Source organism: Tupaia chinensis, unplaced genomic scaffold, assembly GCF_000334495.1.
Source record: "Tupaia chinensis unplaced genomic scaffold, TupChi_1.0 Scaffold000594_1, whole genome shotgun sequence".
Lineage (NCBI taxonomy): Eukaryota > Metazoa > Chordata > Mammalia > Scandentia > Tupaiidae > Tupaia > Tupaia belangeri.
This window is the reverse complement of record NW_006160110.1, coordinates 2,034,104-2,060,942: the sequence shown is the minus strand read 5'-3', so window position 1 is coordinate 2,060,942 and position 26,839 is coordinate 2,034,104. Positions and strand designations below refer to the sequence as shown.

The 26,839-nt window shown below is 43.5% G+C and overlaps 1 protein-coding gene across 3 annotated transcripts in view; it reads left to right on the top strand.

The window, feature by feature from the left end:
• Positions 1-66: 66 nt before the first annotated feature.
• Positions 67-26,839, top strand: part of ME2 (malic enzyme 2) — a 66,324-nt gene continuing 39,551 nt past the window's right edge. The window contains exons 1-2 of one of the 3 annotated variants that reach the window (XM_006158399.3): positions 67-297; positions 19,934-20,060. In XM_006158399.3, coding sequence (XP_006158461.1) covers positions 19,950-20,060 — 111 coding nt within the window. In that variant the 5' untranslated portion in view covers positions 67-297; positions 19,934-19,949. Of the gene's footprint in view, positions 298-497; positions 517-19,933; positions 20,061-26,839 lie in introns of those variants that run through there. The other 2 variants (XM_006158400.3, XM_006158401.3) reach the window with 2 other exon arrangements.

Here is a 26,839-nt window from a genome sequence, read left to right as displayed (position 1 = left end):
GAAGCCCTCCGGCAGAGCCCCGCCCCCAGTAGGCTTCCCGCCAGCCATTGGCCCGCGCGTCCGTCCGTCAGCGCCGGGGGCCGCGCCGGCTCTCCTCCCACGCCCTGTCCTCTCTGCTGCTTTCCTGGAGACCTCGGTGGGTATCGGGCAGCCCACGCCAAAGGTACCCGGGCAGGCGCCAGCCTGGGAAACCTCGGAGGAGGGAGGGCCGGGCGACGCAGGAGCTGAGCATCGTCCGGGAGGGCGGCAGGGCCCGGGCCTCTGCAACCACAGCACCACCTGTCGCGCGCCGAGTCGGGCAGCGTGCAGCTGCGGGCGGCCTGGCGCCGCGGGCCGGGGCAGGGTCTCCAGGAGGGTGCTGCGGGCGGAGCAGGCGCCGCCCTCCTCCGGCCCAGCCCGGCCCCAGGAGCCTAGCGCGGCCGTGCCTCTGGCCTCCACGCGTGGAGCCCGCACTGGTCGCTGCCAGGCGGGTGGGCGCGGCGTGAAAGGAAGGAACCCGCGGAGTCCTCGTAGAGGGTGAGAGCCGGTCAGATCCGGGCAACCCCTGTGCCCAGTTCGCGACTGTTCCCAGCACACGATTGGGAGACACAACTTCCCAGTTCCTCCACTCGCTGGTGTCAGGGCGCACCCCGCTCCGCCCTGCCCGGGAGTAAGGCCCTGCGGACTGCGGAACACAAGCATCTCTTTCTCTTCCTTCCCTCGCCCTTTAAAGATCGGCAGTCCCTAAAGCAAATAGTCGGCTGCCGCGCGGAGTTAATGGCAGAAGTTAGGTGTGTGTGTGTGCCGGCGCGTGCATCCCATTTCGTGCTGCAGGCTCGAAAGTTCTAGGATTGGAAAGATTCTGTCCATTCTTTCGAAATGGATTGGCAGGTGTTTCTTTGACGCTTGCGGTAACCAACGTTGCATTCGTGGGTCTAATTTTGATTTTTTTTTTTTTTTTTTTTTTGGCAGCACTAAAGGAAATACTCTCAACTGCTTTGCTTAGAAGTATGGCCACAAATCTTTGGCTCCAAAGAGCAATCTAGAAAATTCTGTGTTGCTTATGGTGGGAAACTTCAAAATAACGAAACTTCAAAATAACAACAGAGGCGTGCTTCCTTACAAAATGTTTTATCTTCTCTTGGCTGTGGATTTACCTTTCTGATGCTTGAGGCTGTACTTCTAGGCAAAGCAGTTAATAGCTTCTCTGTTAGTGTTGCAGTTGATGACAGCGATAGAAGCATGTCTTCTTAGTGGTGGGTTGGACTCTGTTCCCTTGGGATTATCTCAAAATAACTCTTTGAGGTCGGTTCTTTTACTATCTCCACTTTATAAATGAGGAAACTGAGGATTAGGAAGGTAACATGCCAAGACCACTGTTTTTAAGTGACAGAGCTTGGGTTCAAATGCAGCCAAATCCAAATCCTCTCACTCCCCCAAACATATATGCTTTTTAAGCTCTGTTTATATTCTTAAGCTAGTTACAGTGTTATACATTTTTATCTTTAGTTTTCAAATAATCTGTAAATTATAAAAGAGAGAAAGTCATTTGCCAAAAATTAATATTTTTTGTGTAACTGCTGTAACTGGTTAATTTTATATGTTGCTGGGTTACATGGTTTGCAGAAAAAGCAGTTAAACATTTTTTAAAAGAACTATTTATTTAAAATTTTATTTATTCATTTATTTTAATTTGACTGGAGAGAGAAACAGAGAAAATGAGAAAATAAGCCATCAGGTCCAGGACTTGAACCATTGTCAGCCATGTGGGAGTACCCAGCACCTCAACCACGATGTCACCTGCTGGCCTCAAAGCAGTTAAACTCTTTTTTTTTTTTTTTTAAGAGGTTTTTGCTATAGCGCTTGTACGCTCTCCAGACAGAGAGAGACTGAAAGCTATAAATCACCCCCCGGGGGGATGGCCACGCCGCAATCCCTTCTCCTCCGTTCTCCTCTCGGGATCTTGGGCACGCATGCACACGGGCCCAGCGTGAGTTTAAGACACCGGATCAGGGACATGAACTGTGGTTGACTACATGGGAGTCCAGCAACATAGTCATTACGCTAACTGCTGTTCCCAAGCAGTTAAACTCTTAATTGTCTAATCCTAGGCCTTTAAATGATCAGCCTTGAGTGCTGTTTGTAACCTGCAACTGATTCTTTTTGTTTGTTTGTTTTTGTTTTTTTTTGAGAGGTTTTCACTATAGGGCACGTGTGCTCGCCAGACAGACAGAGACATAGAGACAGAAAGTGAGAAATCACCCCCCAGAGGGGATGGTCACGCCGCAATCCCTTCTCCTCCATTCTCCTCTCGGGATCTTGGGCACGCATGCACACGGGCCCAGCGTGAGTTTTAAGCCACCGGGTCCGGGACGCGAACTGTGGTCGACTACGGGGGAGTCCAGTGACATAGCCATTACGCTAACTGCTGGTTCCCTACCTGTACCTGATTCTTTATGGTAGTTATGAATACCTAACTTGAAGTTAGGTATAGAGGCCAGAAATGCTGATAGAAGTTTTCTTGAAATAGGAAACGTAAGACCATGCATTTGTAGGAGTTCTTCATTCTCTTAAGAATAACATACTTTTGGGGACCGGAAGATGCGTCGTGGTTACGTCGCAGGACTCCCACATAGTAGACCAGTTCGAGTCCCAAACTCTGCAGCTTAAAACTCACACTGGGGGTGGGTGCATCCGTGCAGGAAGGAGACTAGAGGAGCAGGGATTGCAGTGTGACCATCACCCCTCCAGGTGATTTCTTACATTTCTGTCTGTCTCTTCCGGCAAGCACACATGCCCTATAGCAAAAACCTCTCTAATAAAAAAAAGAATAGCATATAGCTAATCCTAAGAACTACCTATGGGTTATACCCTTATGAGTTAATTTATGTTTTGTCTTTTAATATATTTATGAAAACATTAAAAAATACATAAAGGGAAAACTCATTAAAACTATTTATGAATTTCTTTTACAAATTAAAAACTCCTATGCCCGGGCTGGCAGGTGACATGGGTGCTGGACTCCTACATGGCTGTCTGCAGTTCAAGTCCCAGATCTGACGGCTTGTTTTCTTGCTTTTTGTCTCCTCTCTCTCTCACTCTTACTCTCACTTTGTCCCTCTCTGGTCAAATGAAAATAAAATTAAATAAAATAATTCTTAAAAAAAAAAAAGACCATATGCTGTAATAATTTTTATTTAATTTAATATAAATGTAAGGTATTCTAAACTGTATTAATTTTATATTAATTTAAACTGAAATACTAATTTATTTTGGTGAATTTCAGGCAAAATAACCATCTATTTTTTGAAAGAATTATTTTATTTACCTTTGTTTATTTATATTTTTATTTTAATTTGACCAGAGAGGGACAGAGTGAGAGAGAGAGAGAAAGTGGGAAAGCAAGCCACCAGTTCCAGTACTCTAACTGCAGTTGGCCATATGAGAGTCCAGCGCCCTTAACCACCATGCCACACACCAGCCCTCTAACCATATTTTAAAGTACAACACTAACACTTACATTTGTTTACTGAGGGTTAATATTAGAAGACAGAAGTCATACTAAATAAAGATTACTTTTGATTTTACAGAAAGGTAGCTATTAAAATTAACTGTTCATTTGAAGGCACTTTTTTGCTTATATGACTGCATATTATACCTCCTTTGACTGGTATGTACAAGCTTGAAAAGGAATGGGAAATATGTGATTCTGTAGATATTGTTTAAGATGACATTTGCTGTTGGCTGGAGTTATATGCCATCTAAATTCTCATTCTTGTCTTAGAGATTTAATTTGAAATGTTTTAAATAAATGTTAATTGTGATTATCCTTATAGCCTTTTCTTTTTCTTTAAACTCCGGTTACTTTTTTTAAAGTTTATTCATTTATTTGTGTGTGGCAGGGAAGAGACAGACACCCCTGGCAGGTCTCCACTCTCACATAGTCAAGACCACTGCTCAGACACTGCACCTGGAGTGTTCAGGGAGACCTCAAGACACAAACCCGAGACTTTCTGATGTGTCTTCAGCATCATAACATTGCTGCACTACTGTGTCTGGCCAGTTATTCTCATAGCCTCTTATTCGGGGTTTTCATTATTAGAAGATGTCATACAGAAATTAGCAACATTTAGAAGGCACTTTTCTGACCACCTTATTCTATATCTACTGATAACAATAATATTTATGGGAGCTGGCAGGTGGCATGGTGATTAAAGTGCTGGACTTCCACATAACTGACCACAGTTTGAGTTTCAGATCTGGCGGCTTACTTTCTCACTTTCCCACTCTCTCTCTCAGGTCAAATTAAAAGATAATAATAAATAGAAAGAATTTTTAAAAAAGCAGTACTTATCATAGCCAACACTTATAGAGCTCTTAGAGGGTGGTGTAAGGAATGTGCTGACCACGTGAGAAAATAGAAATGTGGAGCCTTTATTGGGAGCGCTCCCAGGTAACGTTCATTGGTCTGACAGAGAAAGATTGAGGGGGCCAGAGAAGTCACTCCCTAGGGTGGAGTTTAGTGATTTTTATAAGGATATAGGGAGGGGGAGTGTCTTAGAGGTAGAAACAGCCCATGTATGGTAATAGTTTAGAGGGAGAGCAGACTACTGTGCCACGGAAAGTCTGGCGCCATGTGCAGAGTAGAGCTCTGTGTGCTACATCCGGGTGAGATCCAGGTCAGTGCAGGTCTGATGACAGACTAGATTCAGATTGCATCAACTGACTGTAGCATGACGTCCAACCCCTTCATCCAAGCTGCCCAGGCCTCTGACCTAACATCCTGACTCTTTTGGTGTTATAGGGTGCCGTTCAATCATTAACTACTTTCTGCTGAGTTGGGGCAATGAGGGGAAGTCAGGGCAACTTGTATGTAGGGATTGAGGATCATTTGGTTGACAGCCACCCAGGGAACTTGGATTTGGCTTCAGAGTAACCAAGAGAGTTGTCCCAAAAGCTTAGCTGCTATGGGTGGTGGTGACGATGACGTTTTGAGGTGGAGCGAGCAATGGTGGAGTTCTTTTAGTAGCACTCTGTCACCCTTCTAGAGAGGGCCAGGAGAGCACTCTGAGACTGAGGTGGATGGAGTGAGGGTTGGGAGGATGCAGTCGGCGTGTTCACGATGCAGCTGGCGGAGGAGAGAGAGATAAGGAAGGTGTGATGCTGGGGTGGGGTGGGGGGGACTAGACCAGGAGGTTGTGGTTAATGAGAAAGGGCCTGCCATATAGGATTTCAAATGGGCTTAGGCCCATGAGATTTCCAGGAGCCACATGCAGGCGAATGGTGGCAGGTGGAGGGGTGGGGGAGAGCTTAGGCCAGGAGATACGGAGCTCTAGGGAGAGTTTAGTGAGATGATCCTTTAGAAGGCCATTGGCCCTTTCAACCTTACCTGAGGATTGGGGCTGAAAAGGGATGTGGAGTTTCCAGGAGATTTTGAGGGATTTGGAGACTAGTTGGACAATGCTGGAAGTGAAGGCCAGCCCATTGTCGGACTGCGTTGTTGGACGGCCAAAACACAGTATGATGTACTTCAGGAGAACAGTTATAGCTGTGTCAGCTGTCTCCTTTGAGGCATGGAAGGCCTCAACCCAACCTGAAATGGTGTCTTCTAAAGTAAGGAGGTATCAGAAGGTTTTATGTCTGGACATATGAGTGAAGTCAACCTGCCAGTCTTTGCCTAGTTGGTGGCCATGGAGATGGTGAGTGGTGACCCCCCCACCTTGGGGGCTGATGGCTGAGCAGGTGGAACATGTCTGATGTATATGCTAAAAAGCCTTGTGGAGTCCTGGATAATGAATGAGGGGCTCAAGGAAGCAGAGCAGCACTTTTGGGCCAATGTGTTGATTGGTGGACTTCTGAGGATAGCAGAGCCTGATGCTGGGGGGAGAGCGATTTTGTTATGGAAGAAAATCCACCCCTTTTCCCCAGCTGTTCCCCTGCATGAGAGGAGGTCTGCCCGTTCTTCATTGGAATAAAGAGGTTTAGCTGTAGGGGTTAGGAAGATGTCTGGTGTGGGGGCTTCCATTGTGTGAGACTATGGGCTATTGTGTCGGTCTGGGAGTTACCAATCACCACTGGGTCAATTGAGCCCTGGTGTCCTGACAGTGGACTATAGCAATCTCTGTTGGGAGCTGGAGGGCCTCTAGGAGTGTTGTTATAAGAATAGTATTAATCACTTGTGAGTCCTTAGTAGTGAGGAAGCCCCCTTCTTTCCAGAGGATAGAGTGAGAGTGGGCAATAAGGAAGGCATATTTGTTGGCCCTTTGAGACAGTGAGGGCGTGAGTAACGGCTATGAGCTCAGCCTTTTGGGATGTGGTACCTTCCAAGAAACGGGACGCCTCGATGGTGGCAGAGGGAGAGACTACTGCATACGCTGCCTGGCGATGGCCATCTGACCCAACTCCTGAGCTGCCATCAACAAAAAGAGTGCGGTCAGGATTGGATAGAGTTATATTGAACACTCCTTATCGAGAGTGAGAGGGGGTAGGCAGAGCTGTAGGCAGAGGAAGTAAGATAGATGGGTTGAGAGGAGGCGAGGAATGGAGAGGGATATCAGGATTTTCAATGTAAAGTAAATGGAATTCCTGAACCCATGGTGGCCTAAGGAGAGAGAGAGAGTGGTGTCTGAGGAGGTCCGTTAGGCAGTGAGAAGAGAAGACAAGACAGAGGCTGTGTTAAGGTGAATTTGGGGGATTCTTTCGTGAGTATGGTGGCAACCACCAGAGCTCTCAGATAGGGCTGCCACCCCATGAACCATAGAGTCTAGCTGTCTAGACAGGAAGGTACTGGGTGGTAGCTGGGGTTGACAGTTGTATATGAAGTCCAGTTATAACCCCCTTTCGTTCATCAGTGAAGAGGTGGAAAGGACATGTTGGGTTGGGGAGTGAAAGGAGAGGTGAGGAAACCAGGGTGCCTCAAAGGGCCATAAACGCCTTGTGGACAGTGGTAGGTGAGGTAAGGGGGCCTGTTGAAGATCCCTAAATAGATAACTGAGGCAACTGAAAGTTAGGCTTTGGACAGGGAGACTCGGTAGCGCTGGGACCCCAAGAAGTTGAGAAGATGAGAGAGAGAGAGAGAGAGAGAGAGAGAGAGAGAGAGAGAAACAGACTGCAGAGGAGGAGATTGTCTACATACTGTAAGAGAGTGCTGGGGGCAAGTGGGCAATATGCAAGGTCTCGAGCAAGAGCCTGCCCAAAGAGCTGGGGGCTGTCTTGGAAGCCCTGGTGGGAGGACTGTTCAGGCAAGCAGTTGGGCAGAGTGTGAATCGGTATTTTCCCAGGTGAAAGCAAACCAGGAAGTAGGAGTCTGGGTGGAGGGGGATAATGAAAAAGGCATCCTTGAGGTCAAGGACTGTGAAGTGAGTGGTGTTTAGTGGGATGTGGGATAGAAGGGTGTATGGGTTGGGGACCACCAGATGGAGAGGAATGGCCACCTCATTGATGAGACGGAGGTCCTGAACTAGGGAGTAGGCCCCCCCAATGACTTGCAGACTGGGAGGATAGGAGTGTTGGAGAGTGTAGGAATGAGGAGTCCGCAAGCGAGAAGGCAGATGATGATAGGCTTAAGGCCCTTACGGTATGTTTTGGAGATAGGGAATTGGGGTCGGGCAGGAATCTTGGTGGGGCCCTTCAGGCGAATAAGAATTGGAGTGTGGTGGGATGCCACAACCAGTTCAGAAGTGTCTCAGACAACAGGGTTAACTTCTTCAGGGGGAAGAGGAAAGGAAAGAGGGCTGGAAAGATTAGAGTCAATGGATGAGCAGATGAGAGGGAGGAAAAAGTGAGTGGCAGGAGTCACAGCTGGAAGCTGGAGGGTAGCGCCCAACTGGTGAAGGATGTCTCTGCCTAGGAAGGGAACTGGGCATGACAGCATACCTAGGAAGGAATGGGAGAAAGTTCATCCATCTGTATGGCAGGCTAGGGTGCCTGTCCTAGGTAGGCAGAAAGGTGTGCCATCTATTCCCATGACTGAGATCTGAGAAGGAAAACGTGGTCCCAAATGGGAGGGGAGGAGGGAGTAGGTAGCCCCCATGTCCACAGGAAAGGAGATAGACTTACCCCCTACCTCTAATATTACCCTGGGCTTGGCGAGGGTGATGAGAGTCTTTGAGTCTGGTCTGCTTCAGTCGGTGGCTAGCCCCAGCAGCTCCCAAGAGGGGACCACCTGGCTGACTCATCCTCTGCATGGAGGCGCTGGGGATTAGTCAGCCATTGGGCAGTCACTTCCCCAATGACCAGGCTGTTTGCACTTGGGGCACAGCTTGCTGGGCATTTGGGGGCAAGGATGTCCTCGACAATGTTGTTGAGCCCAGTGGCCCGTGTTCCCACACTTGAAGCATGGTCCTGGGGGAATGGACTTAGATGAGGAAGCCCCATTCTTGGGCCCCTATGGGGCCTGGATTTGTAGTCCCACCTTGTGGTGAAGGTGGGCTTGGCATTCAGCCTTAGCTGCTTCCTCCCAGGCATTGGGATCACAGATAGGAGTCTGAGGGCCATCCTCTGCCCGTTTAAGTTTCTTACGGATATCAGGCACTGACTGGGTAATAAAGTAAGACACCAAAACCGTGGCCCCAGCTGGTGAAGTGGGATATAATTGTGTATAATGGGTTAAGGCCTCTGTAAGGCGATTGAGGAACACAGCTGGGTTTTCATCTGCCCTCTGGGTAATTTCCCGGAGTTTGTAAAAATTGACAATTTTGTTAGAGACTGCATGCATTCCAGCCAGAAGGCATTAGATCATGTAGTCTCAGTCTTTTGGCCAGAGTTTCTTTCTTTTTTTTTTTTTTTTTTTTGAGAGGTTTTCACTGTAGGGCGCATGCGCTCGCCAGACAGACAGAGAGAGACATAGAGACAGAAAGCGAGAAATCACCCCCCAGGGGGGATGGTCACGCCGCAATCCCTTCTCCTCCATTCTCCTCTCGGGATCTTGGGCACGCACGCACACGCACCCGGCGTGAGTTTTAAGCCACCGGGTCCGGGACACGAACCGCGGTCGACTACGTGGGAGTCCAGTGACATAGCCATTACGCTAACTGCTGGTTCCCCAGAGTTTCTTACCTGATAGTCCCATCGCGGGTCGGTAATAGGAACAGCTGCTTGTCTGACTGGTAAAGTCGCGTTGACCAGGTGGGCTTGGTCAGCATGTTCTTGGACTACGCCTGGACTTGCTCTCTCTCATCTGCAGTAAGGGTGGAGGACAAGATTACATAGACGTCATGCCAAATAAGATTATAAGTCTGAGTAAGATGGCAGAACTCTTTGATGAAAGCTGTTGGGTTAGCAGAGAAAGAACTGAGTCTTTTTTCTATTCCAGATAGGTCTTGGAGAGAGAAGGGGATGTGGACTCTGACAATACCCTCTATTCCCGCCACTTCCCAGAGAGGACAGAGAAGGTTAGAACTAGAGGAAGGGTTGGGAGAAGGGTGAGAGTGTGAGCGGGTATGTGAACTAACTGAGGAGGCAATGGGAGCAAAGGACATGGAGGAGGTGGTGGTGAAGGCAGGGGAGCGAATGGGGGGACCTGGGACTAGCAGCACCAAAGTGGAACTGGGGCATGGTGGGGGTCTTTGGTGGGACGGGGGGGTACTGGAAAGGAGGGGAGGTAAGAGTTTCGTGTGGTTGGTCTGTAAGAGAGAGATTGGCCTGTAAGAGAGATTTGGTCTTAGATTGTGGGGTTCTGGTTGCAAGAAGCACTTGGGCGGTAGTGCAGGTGGTGCAGAGGGAGGGGCAGGAGGGTAGATCCCAAAAGGTTTGGACATATGGAACCTCTGACCACTTACCTACCCTTTGGCAATATTTATCCAAATCAGTGATGGTATTGTAATCAAAAGTCCCCTCAGGAGGTCATTTAGACCCGTTGTCTCAAGCATGTTGTGGCCAGGCCACAGTGGAATAGAATATTAGCTGCTTGCGAGGAGATCCTGAATGAGTCCTAATTTGGTGAAGTTACAGAGCAGACAGTCCAAGGGCATTGTTGACTTGGTGACAGACTCAGTATTACCCATTGTGTCCGGGACTCAAGCAAGAGGAAAAGGGAGAGGTGTCCCAAATTTCTTTTTGTACTCACGGAACGGAACAGAGGATGAGCAGCAGGGGAGTGAGATGTCTCCACAGTCACCTGAGCTCCAGGAGTTGGAGGGAACCCTGACATGGCTGTGTTTTCAGACAGGGAACCCAAAGGTTTGAGTCCCGGAAACCATAGGCAGGTGGACTTTCCTTCAGAAGGCCAGGGCAGGTGGTTAGTCAGTGGTTGGTGGGTCAGTTTCTGGTTTGGGGAGGAGATCCTTTTGCAGCTACTGCAGGACATAAAACTTCTCCCAGGTTTCGGCACCAAATGTAAGGAATGGGCTGACCCCGCGAGAAAATAGAAATGTAGAGCCTTTATTGGGAGCACTCCTAGGAGACGTTCACCGTTGCTACAGAGAAAGAGAGAGGGGGCCAGGAGGGAGGGGGAATGTCTTAGAGGTAGAAATAGCCCATGTATGATAATAGTTTAGAGGGAGAGCAGACTACTGTGCCACATAAGGTCTTGTGCCGTGTGCAGAGTAGAGCCCCGTGTGCAGAGTAGAACCCTGTGTGCTACATCCAGGTTAGTGCAGCGCAGTTCTGATGACAGACTAAATCCAGGTTGCATCAGCCAACTGGCGTGATGTCCAGTCCCCACATCCAAGCTGACCAGGCCTCTGGCCTAACAGAGGGCACTGTGATAGCACCTTAAATAAATGATCTAATTTAAATTTTAACCCTATTTAGTAGTTTTTGTTTTGTTTTGTTTTGTTTTTGTTTTTTAAGAGAGAGATTTTGGGTAGAAGGTGCGCACAATCACTGGAGAAACAGAGAGACAGAAAGCAATAAATCACTCCTCAAGGGGGATGGGCCTGCTGCAATCCCTTCTCCATCCTCCTCTCAGGATTTTGGGCACACATGCACACATGCTAGTCATGTTTTAAGTCACTGGGCCTGGGACTTGAACCACAGTCGACTACGTGGGAATCCAGTGGTGTAACCATTATGCCATCTGCTGGTCCCAGTAGGTCTTGTTTATCATCCACATTTGAATAAGAAAACTATAGCATTGGGAGGTTCTAGCTTATTCAGGATCTCTGAGCTAACAAATGGCAAGGCCTCAATTTAAATCCATGCAGTTTGACTTCAGAGTTTGTCCTTTGACCCCTGCCAGACTGCATAGGTGTGGTTTTTATTAAGTAAAACATCTAAGTAGTCAGGCTCTTTATAATAATTATAGTAATAAAGTTCTAAGGGCTTGGTTATAAATATATATGTTAAATTCTATTTGTTAAGAATGAGATTTTAACCAGGAGCTGGAAGTAGATTTCATAATATATATTATTATGTCCCTTTCTGTAAAAAAAATTCCCCCTCCATTTTTTACTGATGGAAAAAAGATGACACTTCTAAGATCAGTGTACTTTTGGATTTCATGGACAAGTATAAAGTGTCTATGTATAGGGAAAAATTAGAACCTGACATAAGACTATTAATTTTTAATTCTTTTAGGGTTATAGACATTTTTCTCCCAAGTTTAACTACAAGGGGAATTTTTGTTTGTTTGTTTGTTTGTTTTTGAGAGGTCTTTGCCATAGCGTGTGTGTGCTTTCCAGAAAGACAAAGAGAGACAGAGAGACAGAAAGCGAGAAATCACCCCCCAGGGGGATGGCCATGCCGCAGTCCCGTCTCCATTCTCCTCTTGGGATCCTGGGCACGCACGCACACATGCCCGGCATGAGTTTATGCCACTGGGTCTGGGACTCAAACTGTGGTCGACTACAGGGGAGTCCAGCAACATAGCCATTATGGCAACTGCTTGTCCCCAGGAAGAATTTTTTTTTTAAGGTTTTTGCCATAGGGCATGTGTGCTTGTGGGTATATAGAGAGAAAGTGAGAAATCACTTCCCAGAAAGATGGCCACACCACAATCCTACTGTCCCTTCTCTTCCATTTTATTTTCTGGAGATTTTGGGTGTGCACACACGTGCCTAGCATGATCTTCAAGCCACACGGTCGTGGACTCAAACCAGCATCAGCCACGTGGAAGTTCAGTACCTTAATGACCATGCCACCTGCTGACCCCACAAGGGGAAAATTATTGATTACTCCGTCACAAGAAGACCAACTGTAATGAAATGAGGCTAACGTTCACCTCAAGATTTTATTGTCCTCATAATAAAAGGAACACTGAAGTTTAGAACTAGATCACTTCACCCTTTCTCTTCTTATACCCTTCTAGTTCAGAAAGCTTGTATCTCTCAGTAGCATTCTCTCAGATGTGCAGTTGGGCTCTGCACATTCAAGCCTATCCTCAGCACAGTCTTCTTTGTAGTTTTGGTGTTTTTCTGGAAAATGGGCTTAGTTTGCCCACTGTAGATTCTCTGCTTCCTGTCATAACATGGCTTTCCCTGAGCTGGCAGAGAAACCTTGCCCTTTTTGTACTTTGTGAGGTGGGTGCTTGCCACACTTACAGAAAGTCTAGTCGGTTTTAGGGATGTTCACCACGTTTGTGGGTGTACTATCTGCATAGAAACGATAGACGTTCTTTTTATTTTTTTAAATAGCTTATTTAACTTTATTTATTTTTTAGTTTGACCAGAGAGGGACAGAGTGAAAGAGGGAAAGTAAGAAAGCAAGCCACCAGGCCCAGGACTCGAACCATGGTCAACCATGTGGGAGACCAGCACCCTTAACCACCATGCCACCTGCTGGCTCCCCATGGTGGACATTCTTTTTTTTTTTTTTTACTTTCCAAATATAAATTGTAGTATCATTTGAATGTTCTTTTTTTTTTTTTTTGCATTTCTTTTTTTATTAATTTTTTAAAAATTTATTCATTTTCTACATTAATTCACTATACACCATCACAACACACAAATGAATTTTCCATCCAAAATACCCTGTGCATTGGCTCAATCAAGCACATCAACATACATGTTTTCCAATTCTTATGTCCTGCATACCTTGCCTTTTGTTTTGCCATCCTTGATTCCCCATCCCCACCCTCTGCTATGTCCCATCCTCCTCCCCCATTGTCCCTGGCATCCATGGTTGCCCTCCAAGCCTTCCCCCCCATTCAGTTGTTCTGCCAATGAACTTAATTAGTTTAAATATATCCAATAGCTAGCACAGCTGACACATACCTATACATGAACCCAAGTCTGACTTTAGGCATAAACCCCAGTGAGTAGAATGAACATACTATAAAGTAGTCCCCAGCTGGGCCCATATAAACTGCATGGTGGCTTAATCAAGCATGTTATCATCAATAATATTCCATTTCTACTTTCATACATATGTATACATATATATATATGTTTTTTATCCTATGTTTGACCCTCTGCCCTTTCCCCCCTCTCCCATTACACTATCTCTGCTATATACAGTTGTCTTCCAGAGGAGTTATTGAAAATGTGATACATGCAAGTAAAGGGAGAGGGGCCACGAGTTTAAAGTTTTTAACAATAGGGAACATAGATTCCATTCAAGGTTGGATCAAGGGTGGGTCTCGTGCAGTTCTGCAATTGTAGGTGAGTCTCCATGGAATACAGTTCTAGGAAAGCAGTTCTGGTAAGCAGAGATGATTATCAGTTGATGCGGCACAGCAGCCATCTTGTGATTAGCGGGAATGGTGTTGTGGGGATCTGCAGCGTGACTTATCCTCGGGTATCTGGCTTCCTTAAGAATGGTAGAGTAGTTCTTGTTTTTCCCTGAGGTAATGCAGGGCTGGTAACCATCATCTTCTCACTGTCCATAAGTAGAGAAAATCCTCCTATACAATATATTTCTCAATTGTTTTAAGACAGCTAAAGTTTCTTTCCGTTGCTTATAGTTGCAAGTTCTTAATCCTTGTTTTCGGCTTCAGTTTGCCGCCTGCGGCCGGTGGCCACGTGTAGGTGCATGCCTGGCGGCCACTCGCAGGCCTGGCGGCCACCCCATGGTAAACATTCTTAAAGACTACTACAATTTGCTGTTCTCAGCTTTCCTAAAAGAAAGGACATTTTTACTATTAAAAATGTTAGGAATGTCAAAATTACAATATAAAAATAAAGAATAAATTTAGTATTATGAGAAACTGTTACTTTTTCCTAGTTTTTCATTTGATGACAGAGCAGTGAAAAAACATGCCTCAGACTAACGCGAATTTAGAGACCTTTTGAGAATAGCTAAACTCATAACTGGCTGAATCTAGATTCAAACTAATTTCTGTATGACTGCATGGGTTGTGTTCATTGCAGCAAGTCATGACTTCTCTCTAGTAAACAATATCTAGTTTTCTCCTGGGAAGGGAGCCAAGGAGAGTGTTTGCAGCAGCCAGTGGCCTAACAATTTCAGTCCCAGTCTGGTTTATACACATCACCCAGGGAGTGAATTCCATTCTCTTCCTGCTCAAGAACTTTCCCTCTAGCAGTGCTTACTCATGGAAAGGGCAAGGCCACATGAATGACTGGCCACTCCAGGTGAGAAGCCAGAGGCAGATTTAGAGTATTCCGGTACCCAAGAAACTCTTGAGTAACAGACTGACTTTATGCATGTATTCATAATTAAAATCCCCACCCTCCTGTTTCCTGTTTTAACTTCCCTCATTTTTAACGCTTCTCTATTTTTTAAAAATAATACCAAATTGGGACCAGCAGTTAGCGTAATGGCTATGTCACTGGACTCCCATGTAGCTGACCACGGTTCAAGTCCCAGACCCAGTGGCTTAAACTCACGCCGGGCGTGTGTGTGTGCGTGCCCAAGATCCCGAGAGGAGAATGGAGGAGAAGGGATTGCGGCGTGGCCATCCCCCTGGGGGGTGATTTCTCGCTTTCTGTCTCTCTGTCTCTCTCTCTGTCTTTCTGGCGAGCGCACACACCCTCCAATAAATAAATAATACCAAATTACATCAAGTAAAAGCTGAAATTCACACTTCACATAACCTCTGTCCTTTCTCTCTGCCCCTCATTTCCAGATTTATATGAACTTATTTACATAAAAATGTGTAAATATATCAGTAGGTTGAGTTCTAACCCCTGTGGCCTGAAAAACCACTTGGTGCACATGCCTGGCATGTTTCAGGCTGACCAGGGTGGGGAGGTGCAGTCATATGGGATCCAGCTTCTCTTGAGCAGTGTGTTACCACTGTGCCACAGAGCTGGCCTGGCACTTACCTTTCCTGTATTATTTTTGCTACTCTGTTAGGACTATTGTAAGAAAATAGCCTAAGTGATTCATTTTCAAGACTAGCGTAACAAAAGTTGCTTAACTAGCTTGCAGATGTGACAACCCCAGAAAGTACACATTCCTGGAAAGTTCCTGAACAAACGACACCCTAAAATAGCAGGTCTCCCTTGAGAAATGACTTCTCAAGATGGTGGCTGATCACCAGTTGTTTGTGATTCTTTATTTCCTGGTGCTCCTCCCTTCTCAGGTCATTTGGCAGGCCTTTTTACCTGGGCTTGTCCTGGGCCTACTACACCTTTCCATCAGACTAGAGGGAAGGGGACAATAAATGGAATTTAGGCAATATCCGAGAAGATTGTATACCCCCTATACTCAGCCAATGAGAAACTTGGGGAGGGACTTACACACTAGAAAATAAATAGCTTGTTGTAACCATTCTGGGCTTCCATGCTTATCAGACATCCGATCTTTTCAAGATCATTATTAAAGTCTCACTTTGTTGTACCTCATGTCTCTTTGTCCATTCTTTGGCATTGGATGAGTGAATGCATTTCTCACAACTATGATAATAGAAATGCAGCATCAAAAAATAATGGGGATGATTTTGACAGCCCCATTATGACAGCACCTCCATAATGAATAAGACAGGTCATATGTATGAAACACATAATTCCAATAATTTGTGTTTCTGTTCCCCTGAAAACATGAATAGGAAGGTGTTACAGCTTGATGTCTTCCTAGGAAGTGATGGACAGCCTTCAATGAGAAAGGAAGTGTTTGACTCAAAAGATTGTTTGTGAGGACCAGCAGCTGGTATAATGGTTACCTTGCTGGACTCCCACATAGTCCACCATGGTTCGAGTCCTGGTTCTGATGGCTTAAAACTCATGTTGGGCGCATGTGTGTGCATGCCCAAAGTCTCAAAAGGAGAATGGAGGAGAAGGGATTGTGGTATGGCCATACCCCCAGGGAGGAGGAAGGTGATTTCTCACTTTCTGGCGAGCACACACACCCTATAGCAAAAATATCAAAAAAAACAAAAAAAAGTTTGTGTAGGCTTATCTATTGATTATTATTGTCTTTTGAGCAGCTTAAGTATTTCTTAAAAGGGTTTCAAGTCTTGTATATGTGATTTTGAGATTTCATTCTATTTATAGCTTGAATTCAGAAATTAAATCTTTTTTGGGACCAGCAGTTGGCATAATAGCTATGTTGCTGGACTCCCATGTAGTTGATTGCGATTCGAGTCCTGGACCCAGTGACTTAAACTCATGGCTGGCACGTGTGCGTGCGTGCCCAAGATCCCAAGAGGAAAATGGAGGAGAAGAGATTGTGGTGCGGCCATCCCCCCGGTGGGTGATTTTTCACTTCCTGTCTCTCTGTCTCTCTGGCAAGTGCATGTGCCCTATAGCAAAAACCTTTCCAAAAAAAAGAAGTTAAATCATTTTGAACAATACATTTATGAAGATTTCTGGTTGCTAGCTTTTCCTCTTAATTATCATCTTTCTGTTCTTCTTGTCCCCACCCCCACCCCCCAGTCTTTGTCAGTGTTTCTTTAAAGCTCACAGTTATTCTTAAAATTTCTCCCTTCAAACTATCAACAAGACCATCCTACTGTCTTGACCAACCTACCTGTATACTTTCTGTTTACTTTCTTGTCAAAGAAAGGAAACCTTTTTAAATCATTCACCCTTATTTTTCATTTTATTCTGTACATGCTTTGCAGGTTAAAGCTTAACTGCACCCATGACTATATATGGATCGTTGGAAAACAGCAAATCCCACCTTATTTCAGAGATAGGTTGATAAAAGTGAGCAGTGAGGGAATCAGAAAACAGCTTCAGCACTTAACTTGCAAATGTGTGTTTCGGTATCCAACAATAAATGAGCAGCAGCAGTTGTAAGGCCTCCTTTACTTGTCCTTACTAACCGCTGGGTTAAAATATCTTTAGAACAAATCCAGAAATAATGCTGCCACCACTCAGGTGAGTACACGTCTTAAAAACAGGTTTTACTTCCTGCTTTCAGGTCCTTGGGACTTGTAGCCTTAGAGTAGGGAGTCGATAAAATTTTATTTGTAAAACACCAGATAGTAAATATTTTAGGCTTTGAAGACCACATACATCTTTTGTCACATTATTTTCTTATAACCTTATAAAAATGTAAAAATTGTTCTTAACTCAAGGACCTTGTAAAATGGGACCACAGTGCAGTGAATTTTAGAAAAGCAAGCCCAGCTTTGAGTGCCAAACTACACTACCATAAAACAGTATTGTTTTGCCCATAAAACAATATAGTCTTGAGACTCTTTGAAGCCAGTATCTTGTCTAATGAAATTTAAAGTATGCTGGACATTTTTTCTGCCTAAAAATTACTCTGTTGCTTCAACATCTTCAATCTGTTCCAAACATTAGAAGGGGGGTTATGTGGCAACTATGTACTTTTTTTGTTGTTGTTCGTTTGATGTTAGTTTTTGCTATTGGACACATGTGCCCCCCCAGAGAAAGAGAGAGAGACAAAGAGAAAGAGAAAGTGAGAAATTAACCCCCAAGAAGGAAGTCTACACTGCAGTCCTTTTTCCTGTTTTGCCTCCTGGCATTTTGGGCACACATGCACACATGTTACCAGATCTGGAACATGAACCATGGCTGGCCATTTGGGAATCTAGTGCCTTACCCACTATGCCACCTGCAGGCCCCTCTTTCTTTTAAAAGTCTGTCTTGGGACCAGCAGATGGTGTAATGGTTACGTTGCTGGACTCCCACGTGGCTGACTGCAGTTCAAGTCCCAGACCTGGTGGCTTACAACTCACAGCAGGCACATGTGCATGCAAGCCAAAAATACAAGAGGAGAATGGAGGAGAAGGGATTGCGGCATGACCATCCCCCCGGAGGGCAATTTCTTGTTGTCTTTCTGTCTCTCTGTCTGTCCGGTGAGTGCATGCGCCCTTTAACAAAAGTCTCTCCTAAATAAAAACAATACTTAAAAAAGAATTAAAAAAAAAGTCTTTCTGTGTCATGTTCCTACTGCCTCAGCCATCTCAGTTTTTTCATTTTGTTTTGTTTTATTTTATTTTTTTTCTTAATTGCCAGAAGGTGCATGGACTTGCCAGAGATACAGAAGGAGAGCAAGAAAACACCTTCCAGTGAGGCATAATCATGCCATAATGTCTTCTTCATTTCTCCATCCAGTCAGGATTTGGAGCACACATAACACACACCCAATATGTTTTTTAAACTGTTGGAGCTAGGATTTGAACTATGGTTGGCCATATGGAATCCGGCTCCTTAATGACTAGGTGGCAGGGCTGGTCCATCAGATTTTCTAGGACAAAAATTTTCTAGTACATTACATTTATTTTTTTTTTTTAAGAATTATTTTATTTAAACTTACTTTTATTTATTTATTTTAATTTGACCAGAGAAGAACAGAATAAGAGAGACAGAAAGCAAGAAAGCAAGCCACCAGGTCTGGTACTCAAACTGCGGTCAGCCATGTGGGAGTCCAGCGCCGTCAACCACCACACCACCTGCTGGCCCGACATTACATTTGAACATTGAATATAGTGTGTGAAAATTCCAGGTCTAGATTGAGTCTGAATAGCTTTTTTTCTTGTAAATGTGTATGTTCTAGCCTTTCTTCTAATTTACTTTTCCAGCTTCCTGTTACACTACCACACTGAAGTCGCACACACTTTACTGCTTACTAGATGTTACCTTGAATCTTTTCTTTTTTTAAGTTTATTTATTTATTTTCACAAGAGAGACAGAAAGAAAAAGATAAGAACCCTCAACAGGGTCTTATGCCAAGATCCTCCCCCTAGCCCTCCCAGCCAGCCAGGACGCAGGCACTGTGCACATATCTGGCATGTAAGAGTCAGTCTGAGAACTGAACCCTGATCTTACAGCTTCCAGCACTGCAGAGCTTTGTGCTCCTGCCGCACCACCGCATCTGGGCCCTTGTTTCTGTACCTCTCAGTTTGTCTGTCTCACAAGTGAAAGATACATACCTTGTCACAGTTGTTTGTAACACACTGCAGTGCTGGACCCACGTGGGAAAGTCCGGGGTTTACACCTGGTTCTCCCTCTGTATGGTGGAAGGTGCACCTGCCCATGTCCATGATCCTTGCTAGCTGGGAGTGTGGTTGGAGTGTGAAGACCCTGTTGCCCTACCACCTCCTCTGACGCCTCCTCATCCCTGTCTCCTTTCATGGCAGAAATTTGAAGGAAATAAAAAGCACATTAAAAAAATTGGTTAGGGACCAGTAGATGGCATTATGGTTACTTCGCTGGATTTCCATGTAGTCCACCGAGTTTCAAGGCCTGGACCTGGTGGCTTTAAAAAAGTCACGCTGGAGTGTGTATACTCAAAATCCCAAGAGGAGAACAGAACATGGGATTGCAGCATGACCATCATCCGTGGGGGATGATTTCTTGCTTTCTGTCTCTCTGGGAAAGCCTGCGTCCTGTGCAAAAATCTCTCTTGAAACAAACAAATATATGTGTATGTTAAACATTGAGCACAGTGTCTGGCATAAAAGGTAGCAGAGATTATTACCCAAGAATTGAATGATATTATCAGGAAAAATAAATCTTTACCTTCCCCTTAATGTTATCCTTTTACAAGTGTTAGAACCCATGGAAACTAATGTGTTTTGAAGAAGCATTTTCACATGTGGAAAGATGAGCTTTCTAAATCTGCTTTGGAAAATGGATACCCGACATGTGGACTGCAGTTCTATGATAAGTTCCTTATCTGTGATTTATTTGCTTCCTTTTTCTCAGGTGAAAGGAAAGATGTTATCCCGGTTGAGAGGAGTTGTCACCCGTTGTACATATGCGGCATGTCGTCATTTGCATATAAAAGAGAAGGGCAAGCCCCTCATGTTGAATCCAAGAACCAACAAGGTTGGTGACTTTAATACCAGTGTTCACTTTCTTTTCCTAGTAAACGCTTGATGTGTTTAGACTGAAAAGGTATGACGGTTTTGTATTTTATAGCTTTCTACTAAGACTCTTCAGAGCTACTTGTTTTTTTCTGCACCAACTTTTCCATTCTTCTCCACATAGAGGTACCCCAAATAACTTTTACCACCAGAAAAGGATTGACTTGACTTCCTAGTTCTAGCTGGAAAAAAACAGAATCCCAGGAAAGCACTATGGCCAGGATGCTTTTGTTCCTGTGTGGCAGGGGTCCTCAGCCCCCAGGCTGTGGACTGGTTCCTGGCCTGTTAGGATCCAGGTCGCACAGCAGAAAGTGAGCAGGGGATGAGGGGCTGGCAAGTGAGTGAACCTTCATCTTTATTTATAGCTGCACCCCATTGCTCACATTATTGCCTGAGCTCTGCCGCCTATCAGATCAGCTGTGGCATTAGATTCTTATAGGAGAGTGAACCCTATAGTAAACTGCACAGGGAGGGATCTAGGGTGTAGGATCTAATAAACTGTCCCCAATACCACCCCTACCACTACTGTGGAAAAATTGTTTTCCGTGAAACCAGTCACTAGTGCTAAAGAGAATGGGGACCACTGCTGTATGGAATGTTTAGGTTTATCCAGCTTGATTCAGGTACTGGCTCCACGCCAATCAATTAGACCTTGAAGGATGTGGTCAAAATTGTCCAATGACGGGACCAGCAGTTAGCATAATGGCTATGTCGCTGAACTCCCATGTAGCTGACCATGGTTCGAGTCCCAGACCTGGTGGTTTAAACTCACGCCGGGTGTGTGGTGTGTACGTGCCCAAGATCCCGAGAGGAGAATGGAGGAGAAGGGATTGCGGCGTGACCATCCTCCCTGGGGGATGATTTCTCGCTTTCTATCTCTCTGTCTTTCTGGCGAGTGCACGCGCCCTATAGCAAAACCTCTCCAAAAAAAAAAAAAAGTCAAATGAACCTTACCTGAAGTTACCCGGCTCTGCCTGAGCCCAGTATTTTAGATACAACTCATCACACACAAATAATTTTTGCCCTTTAACTAGACTACTGCCTCAAAGGACAGAGACTTCTCTTTATCATCACTCTTGGGACAGAATTATTGGCAATACTGAGATACAGTCATGGCTTCCTCCCTTGAGGAAGGGTTCCGAGAGCAAGTTCCCTTTTGCTTTTTAGTGGCAATATTAATTAGTAAGTAAACATAATTCTGAAAGGAGATTTCTTACAAGAAGTTTGCAGAAGGATGCACTAGTTTTATTGCAATATATGAATTTTACTTTTTGGGGGACAAGTGACTTGAGATCAAAAGTGTGATTTATTTTCAAGTCATAGTCATCAAAAAATTCGCCAGTCTCATTTATTTCCTGTTACAGGGGAAAATAATTAATTGCACAGTGTAAATTTTGAGCAGTTGCAAGCCTGTAAAAAGAAATTTGACTGAAAGTCACACACATCTTCTTTGCAGTTTGGGTACCTGGTATAGAACGAGAATTCAGAAAACCGTTCCTGAATAAAATGAAGCATAGTGAAGGGTATTTTAATTCTCTCTTGTTTTTGTCTCACCTCTCCAAATCTTCCTTGCTCTTCAAGATGCAGTTCACTCGAAATCCACTCCTCCGATAGAACCTTTCACACAACCAGAGACTGGAGTAATTGCTCTCTTCTCTGAAACCCCATAGCTGTTTTTATTTTCCTGTTCCTATGGCAGATAATCAATATGTGTTGCTTTGTGTTTGTTTTTATGTCTTAAACTGTTACTGAAATCATTGATGGTATTTATGTTTTCACAAGTTTATATCTTAACTGTATTTCAAATTGGCCCGGGACCATTCAAATACTTTTTTGTATCTTTTTACAGTGCTGTGAATATAGTAGATACTTGATAAATATGTTGATTTTATTTTTTTATTTTATGGAAATGTTTTATTTAAAATCTAATCTGGGGTCTTGGGGGTTATAAAAAATATATAAAGCACACTGAGTGGCAGATGAATTTCAAGAAGGAAGGTAGTCTTAGATGCCGTATCGTACTTCTGTAAAGAAATTAGAATCTATTGCTCCAGCATTCTGAAATCTCTAAGGCTAAAATCACGTTTGGTTACATCACTGACAGATCACTTCTGCAAATTCCTGAAGTGCAAGGAAGAATTTGTCTTTGATTCAGAAAGAATATAGACCAGTGATTCCCAGGTCACTGGTCACGGACTCCTTGGGACATTTACTATGTTAAATCAAGTTTTTGCTTCATACATTACAGACTGAATTAATAATTTTTCACATACTTATAAATATTGCATTTAATAGCATGTTGTTGCTATGACTAATAAAATAGTAATTAAAGGAATACTGAATTCTGAATCTTGTTAAACGTATCCACTTAATACCTGTTACTCTATTTATAATACTTTTTTAATTGTGGTAAACATAGTATAAAATTTATAATTTTTTAAAGTTTCAATGAATGAAAGAAACAGAGAAGCCCCTCCAACAGGGTGCTCATGCTGTGATCCACCTCCAGCCTCAGCTAGTTCTAGGTCATGGGCACACGTGTGCCCAGCACATACAGGGAGCTCTCTGGATGCAAACCCAGAACCTTCCCATGTGGATCAGGCTCATAGAGTGTTACATTACTACCTTGGCCCCACAGTTTATCATTTTAACCATTCAAAAACTCATAGCTCAGTGACACCATAGTCAGTGTGTAAGCATCACCTCTGTTTCAACTCAAGAACTTTTTCTCTTATCTCAAGTGGGAACCTAGTACTCACTAAGCAGACACTTCCTGATTCCTCTCTCTCATCCCTGATGGCTCCTTCAGCCTCTTTCAACCACTAACCTGCTTTCTGTCTGTAGATTCACCTATTCTGGTATCAATATGAAATTCCTTCTGAAAAAGTTTTTGTAATTGCATATATTTCAAAGGATTTTTTAAAAAGACTTTTTCATTTTAATTAAATATTCAGAATAACTTTGATTAAATAAGTTGACAGTAAACACTTAAATATTTAGGTGTATTTAAGAGTGTTGCTTAGAGGTAAAGGACTATCAACTGTCCAGTAAGTATAAAAGATGAATGAACAGGACCTTAAACAGAGTACACTCATGGGTTTCCTCCCCACACAGAAAAAGGCACTGGACATTAATCACTTTACTCACTGTAACCAGCAGGTGATTACATTTCCTGACAAACTGGCCCTCCACCCCGAAGGGGTTAGTGCTCGCTTGCTCTTCTCTCTTTCTCTCTCTTTCTCTTTCTCTCTCTCTCTCTCTCTCTCTGTTGAGCACACACACCCTGTAGCAAATTAAAATAAATAAGTAAATAGAATGAGTCTCTTACAGACAGCATGTAATTAGTTCATATTATTTCTTTTGTTTTACAAGTTCTGCCTTTTGATCCATTTATGTTAATATAATCACAGTTAAGATAGGATTTAAATCTGCTATTTCACTATTTGGTTTTTGGTTGTTTTTTTTTTTTTAAATTTCTTTTTTTTTTTTTTTTTGGGGGGAGGTATTTGCTATAGGGCACCCTCGCCAGACAGACAGAGACATAGAGACAGAAAGCGAGAAATCACCCCCCAGGGGGGATGGTCACACGGCAGTCCCTTCTCCTCTCGGGATCTTGGGCACACACGCACACGCACCCGGCGTGAGTTTTAAGCCACTGGGTCCGGGACATGATCCATGGTCGACTATGTGGGAGTCCAGCGACATAGCCATTACACTATCTGCTGGTTCCCACTATTTTTTTTTTTTTTTGAGAGATTTTCACTGTAGGGCGCGTGCACTCGCCAGACAGACAGAGAGAGACATAGAGACAGAAAGCGAGAAATCACCCCCCAGGGGGGATGGTCACGCCGCAATCCCTTCTCCTCCATTCTCCTCTCGGGATCTTGGGCACGCACGCACACGCGCCTGGCGTGAATTTTAAGCCACCGGGTCCGGGACACGAACCACGGTCGACTACGTGGGAGTCCAGTGACACAGCCATTACGCTAACTGCTGGTTCCCCCACTATTTGTTTTTTAAATATCTTATTTTTTTCTTTTTGTTCCACCATTGTTCCATTACCACCTTCCTGTATGTTAGATATTACCTAGTAAACCATTTTAATTCCCTTGTCATTGCTTGCTTGCTTGCTTTCTCTGTAAATTCCAGTAGACTTTTACCTTTAGCATAATTTCGTGTTGTACAGTTAAGTTACAATTACATCTTTAATTTTGGATAACATTCATCGGTTAACAATAAAGTGATCAAAGCTAAAAAAAAAAAACCCTGCAGATCAATATCTCTGATGAATACACATGCAAAAATCCTCCAAAAAAATACTAGCAAACCTAATCCAACAACATATTAAAAAGATTATGTGCCATGAGGCAAGTAGGATTTATCTCAAGGATGCAAGGTTGGTTCAACATATTGCAAAACAATAAATGTAAAATATCACATTAATAGAAGGAAAGACAAAAATCTTATTATCATACCAATTCATAAAGAAAAAGCATTAGATAAAATACAATATCTTTTTACGATTAAAATTCTCAACAAAATAGGTATAGAAGAGACTTTTTTTTACACAATGAAGGCCATGTATGACAAACCCACAGCTAACATAGTACTCGTAGGGAAATGTTGAAAGCTTTTATTCTGAACAGGACAAGGATGTCCACTTTGTCCAGTCCTATTCAACGTAGTCCTAGAAGTTCTAACCCACATTATCAGATAAAAGAATGAAATAAAAGGCATCCAGATTAGAAAGGAAGAAGTTAAATTGACATGATTCTATATACACACACAAAATTTAAAACCCTAAAGAATCTACCAAAAACTCTTAGAGCTGATAAACAAAGCTGCAGGGCATAAAATCAGCATTAAAATTATGTAGCATTTTGTAGTCTTAACAATGAGTGAACTGAAGTGGAAATGAAAAGCTCAGTTCCATTCTACACACACACACACACACACACACACACACACACACAAATCTATGAATAAATCTAACCAAAATAATAAAAGATAATCTACTATAAAAATTACTTAAAAACTGGGACCAGCAGATGGGATGATGGTTATGTTGCTGGACTCCCACATAGTCGACCTCAGTTTGAGTCCCGGACCCGGCGGCTCAAAACTCTTATGAGATGTATATGCGTACATGCCCAAAATCCCGAGAGGAGAATGGAGGAGAAGGGACTGCAGTGTGGCCATCCCCTCGGAGGGGATTTCTCACTCTCTGTCTCTCTGGCGAACACATGTGCCCTACAGCAAAAATCTCTCTTGAAAAAGAAAATTATTTAAAAAACTGAATAAAGAGGGGCCAGCAGGCAAGTGGCATGGTGGCCAAGGGTACTAGACTCCCACGTGGCTGGCCATGGTTCATGTCTCGGACCTGCTTGCTTTCTCACTTTCCCCCTCTCTCTCTCTCACTCTATTCCTCTCTAGTTAAATTAAAAAATAAATAAAGTTAAATGAAATAGTTCTTAAAAACAGAGTAAAGAAATTGAAAAAGACATCAAAAAATGGAAAGACATTTCTTGTTCACGAATTCAAAGAATCAGCAAAGTTAAAATGTTAATACTACCCAAAGTGATATACAGATTCAATGCAATTTCTGTTATTAAAATTCCAGTGACATTCTTCACAGAAAAAGAAAAAGAAATCATAAAACTTGTCTAGAAAATCAGAACTACCGTGTATCACCCTCTCCACAAAAAGAGGACAAAATGTGGAGGCATCTCACTATTTGAACTTCAAAATATATTACAAGCCATAATAATAAAAACAGACTCATAGACCAATGGATCAGAATAGAAAATTTAGAAGTAAACCCAAAACATACAGGCAACTGATTATTTTTTAGACTTTTTGTTTTGTTTTGCCATAGGACATGTGCACTTGTCAGAGAGAGAGAGAGAAAGAGAGAGAGAAAGAAAGTGAGAAATCACCCCCTAGAGGGACGAGCACACCCCAATCCCTCCTCCATTTTCCTTTCAGGATTTTGGGCAAACTTACACACCTGGTATAATTTTTAAGCTGCCAGGTCCAGGAGCCAAGCTATGAAGCCAGCCAAGAAGGATCCAACACCCCAACCTCCACACTACCTGCTAGTCCCAGCCAATTGACTTTATTATTAAAGAATTATTTCTTTAATTTTATTTATTATTATTTTTTAAGAGGTTTTTGCTCTAGGGCATGTGCACTAGCCAGAGAGACACACAGATATAGTGAGAGGGAAAGTGAGAAATCACACACACCCAGGGTGTATGACCACACCGCAATCCTTTCTCCCCACTCTCCCACTGGGATCCTGGGTAGACATGCACACATGCCCACCATGATTTTCTTTTTTTCTTTTTCTTTTTTTTAACTAACCTCAGGATCTTCCCCAATTTCTTTTCCCCCCTAATCATTTATTTATTTATTTTTACAGTTTCCCACATTTACTTTACATATCAAAAAATTTTTGCTCAAAACTCCATAGTTCTTGACGGTTAACAAACAGCTTTCAAAAATTCATTAAACTGAATTTTAAAGATAATGTTCAAAATATTTGTTATAAGTTTTATTGTGAATCTATAACAGAGACGGTATGGTTTTAAATATTTTTGAGAACATATTTACATGTCAGCTATTCAAACTGTTGAAAAGCAGACACCCATCACACAATTCACACATAAGATTTCTCAATTCACCACTGCTTACCAAGTATTCTTTTTTTTTTTTTTTTTTAGAGACTTGAGATATAGGGCG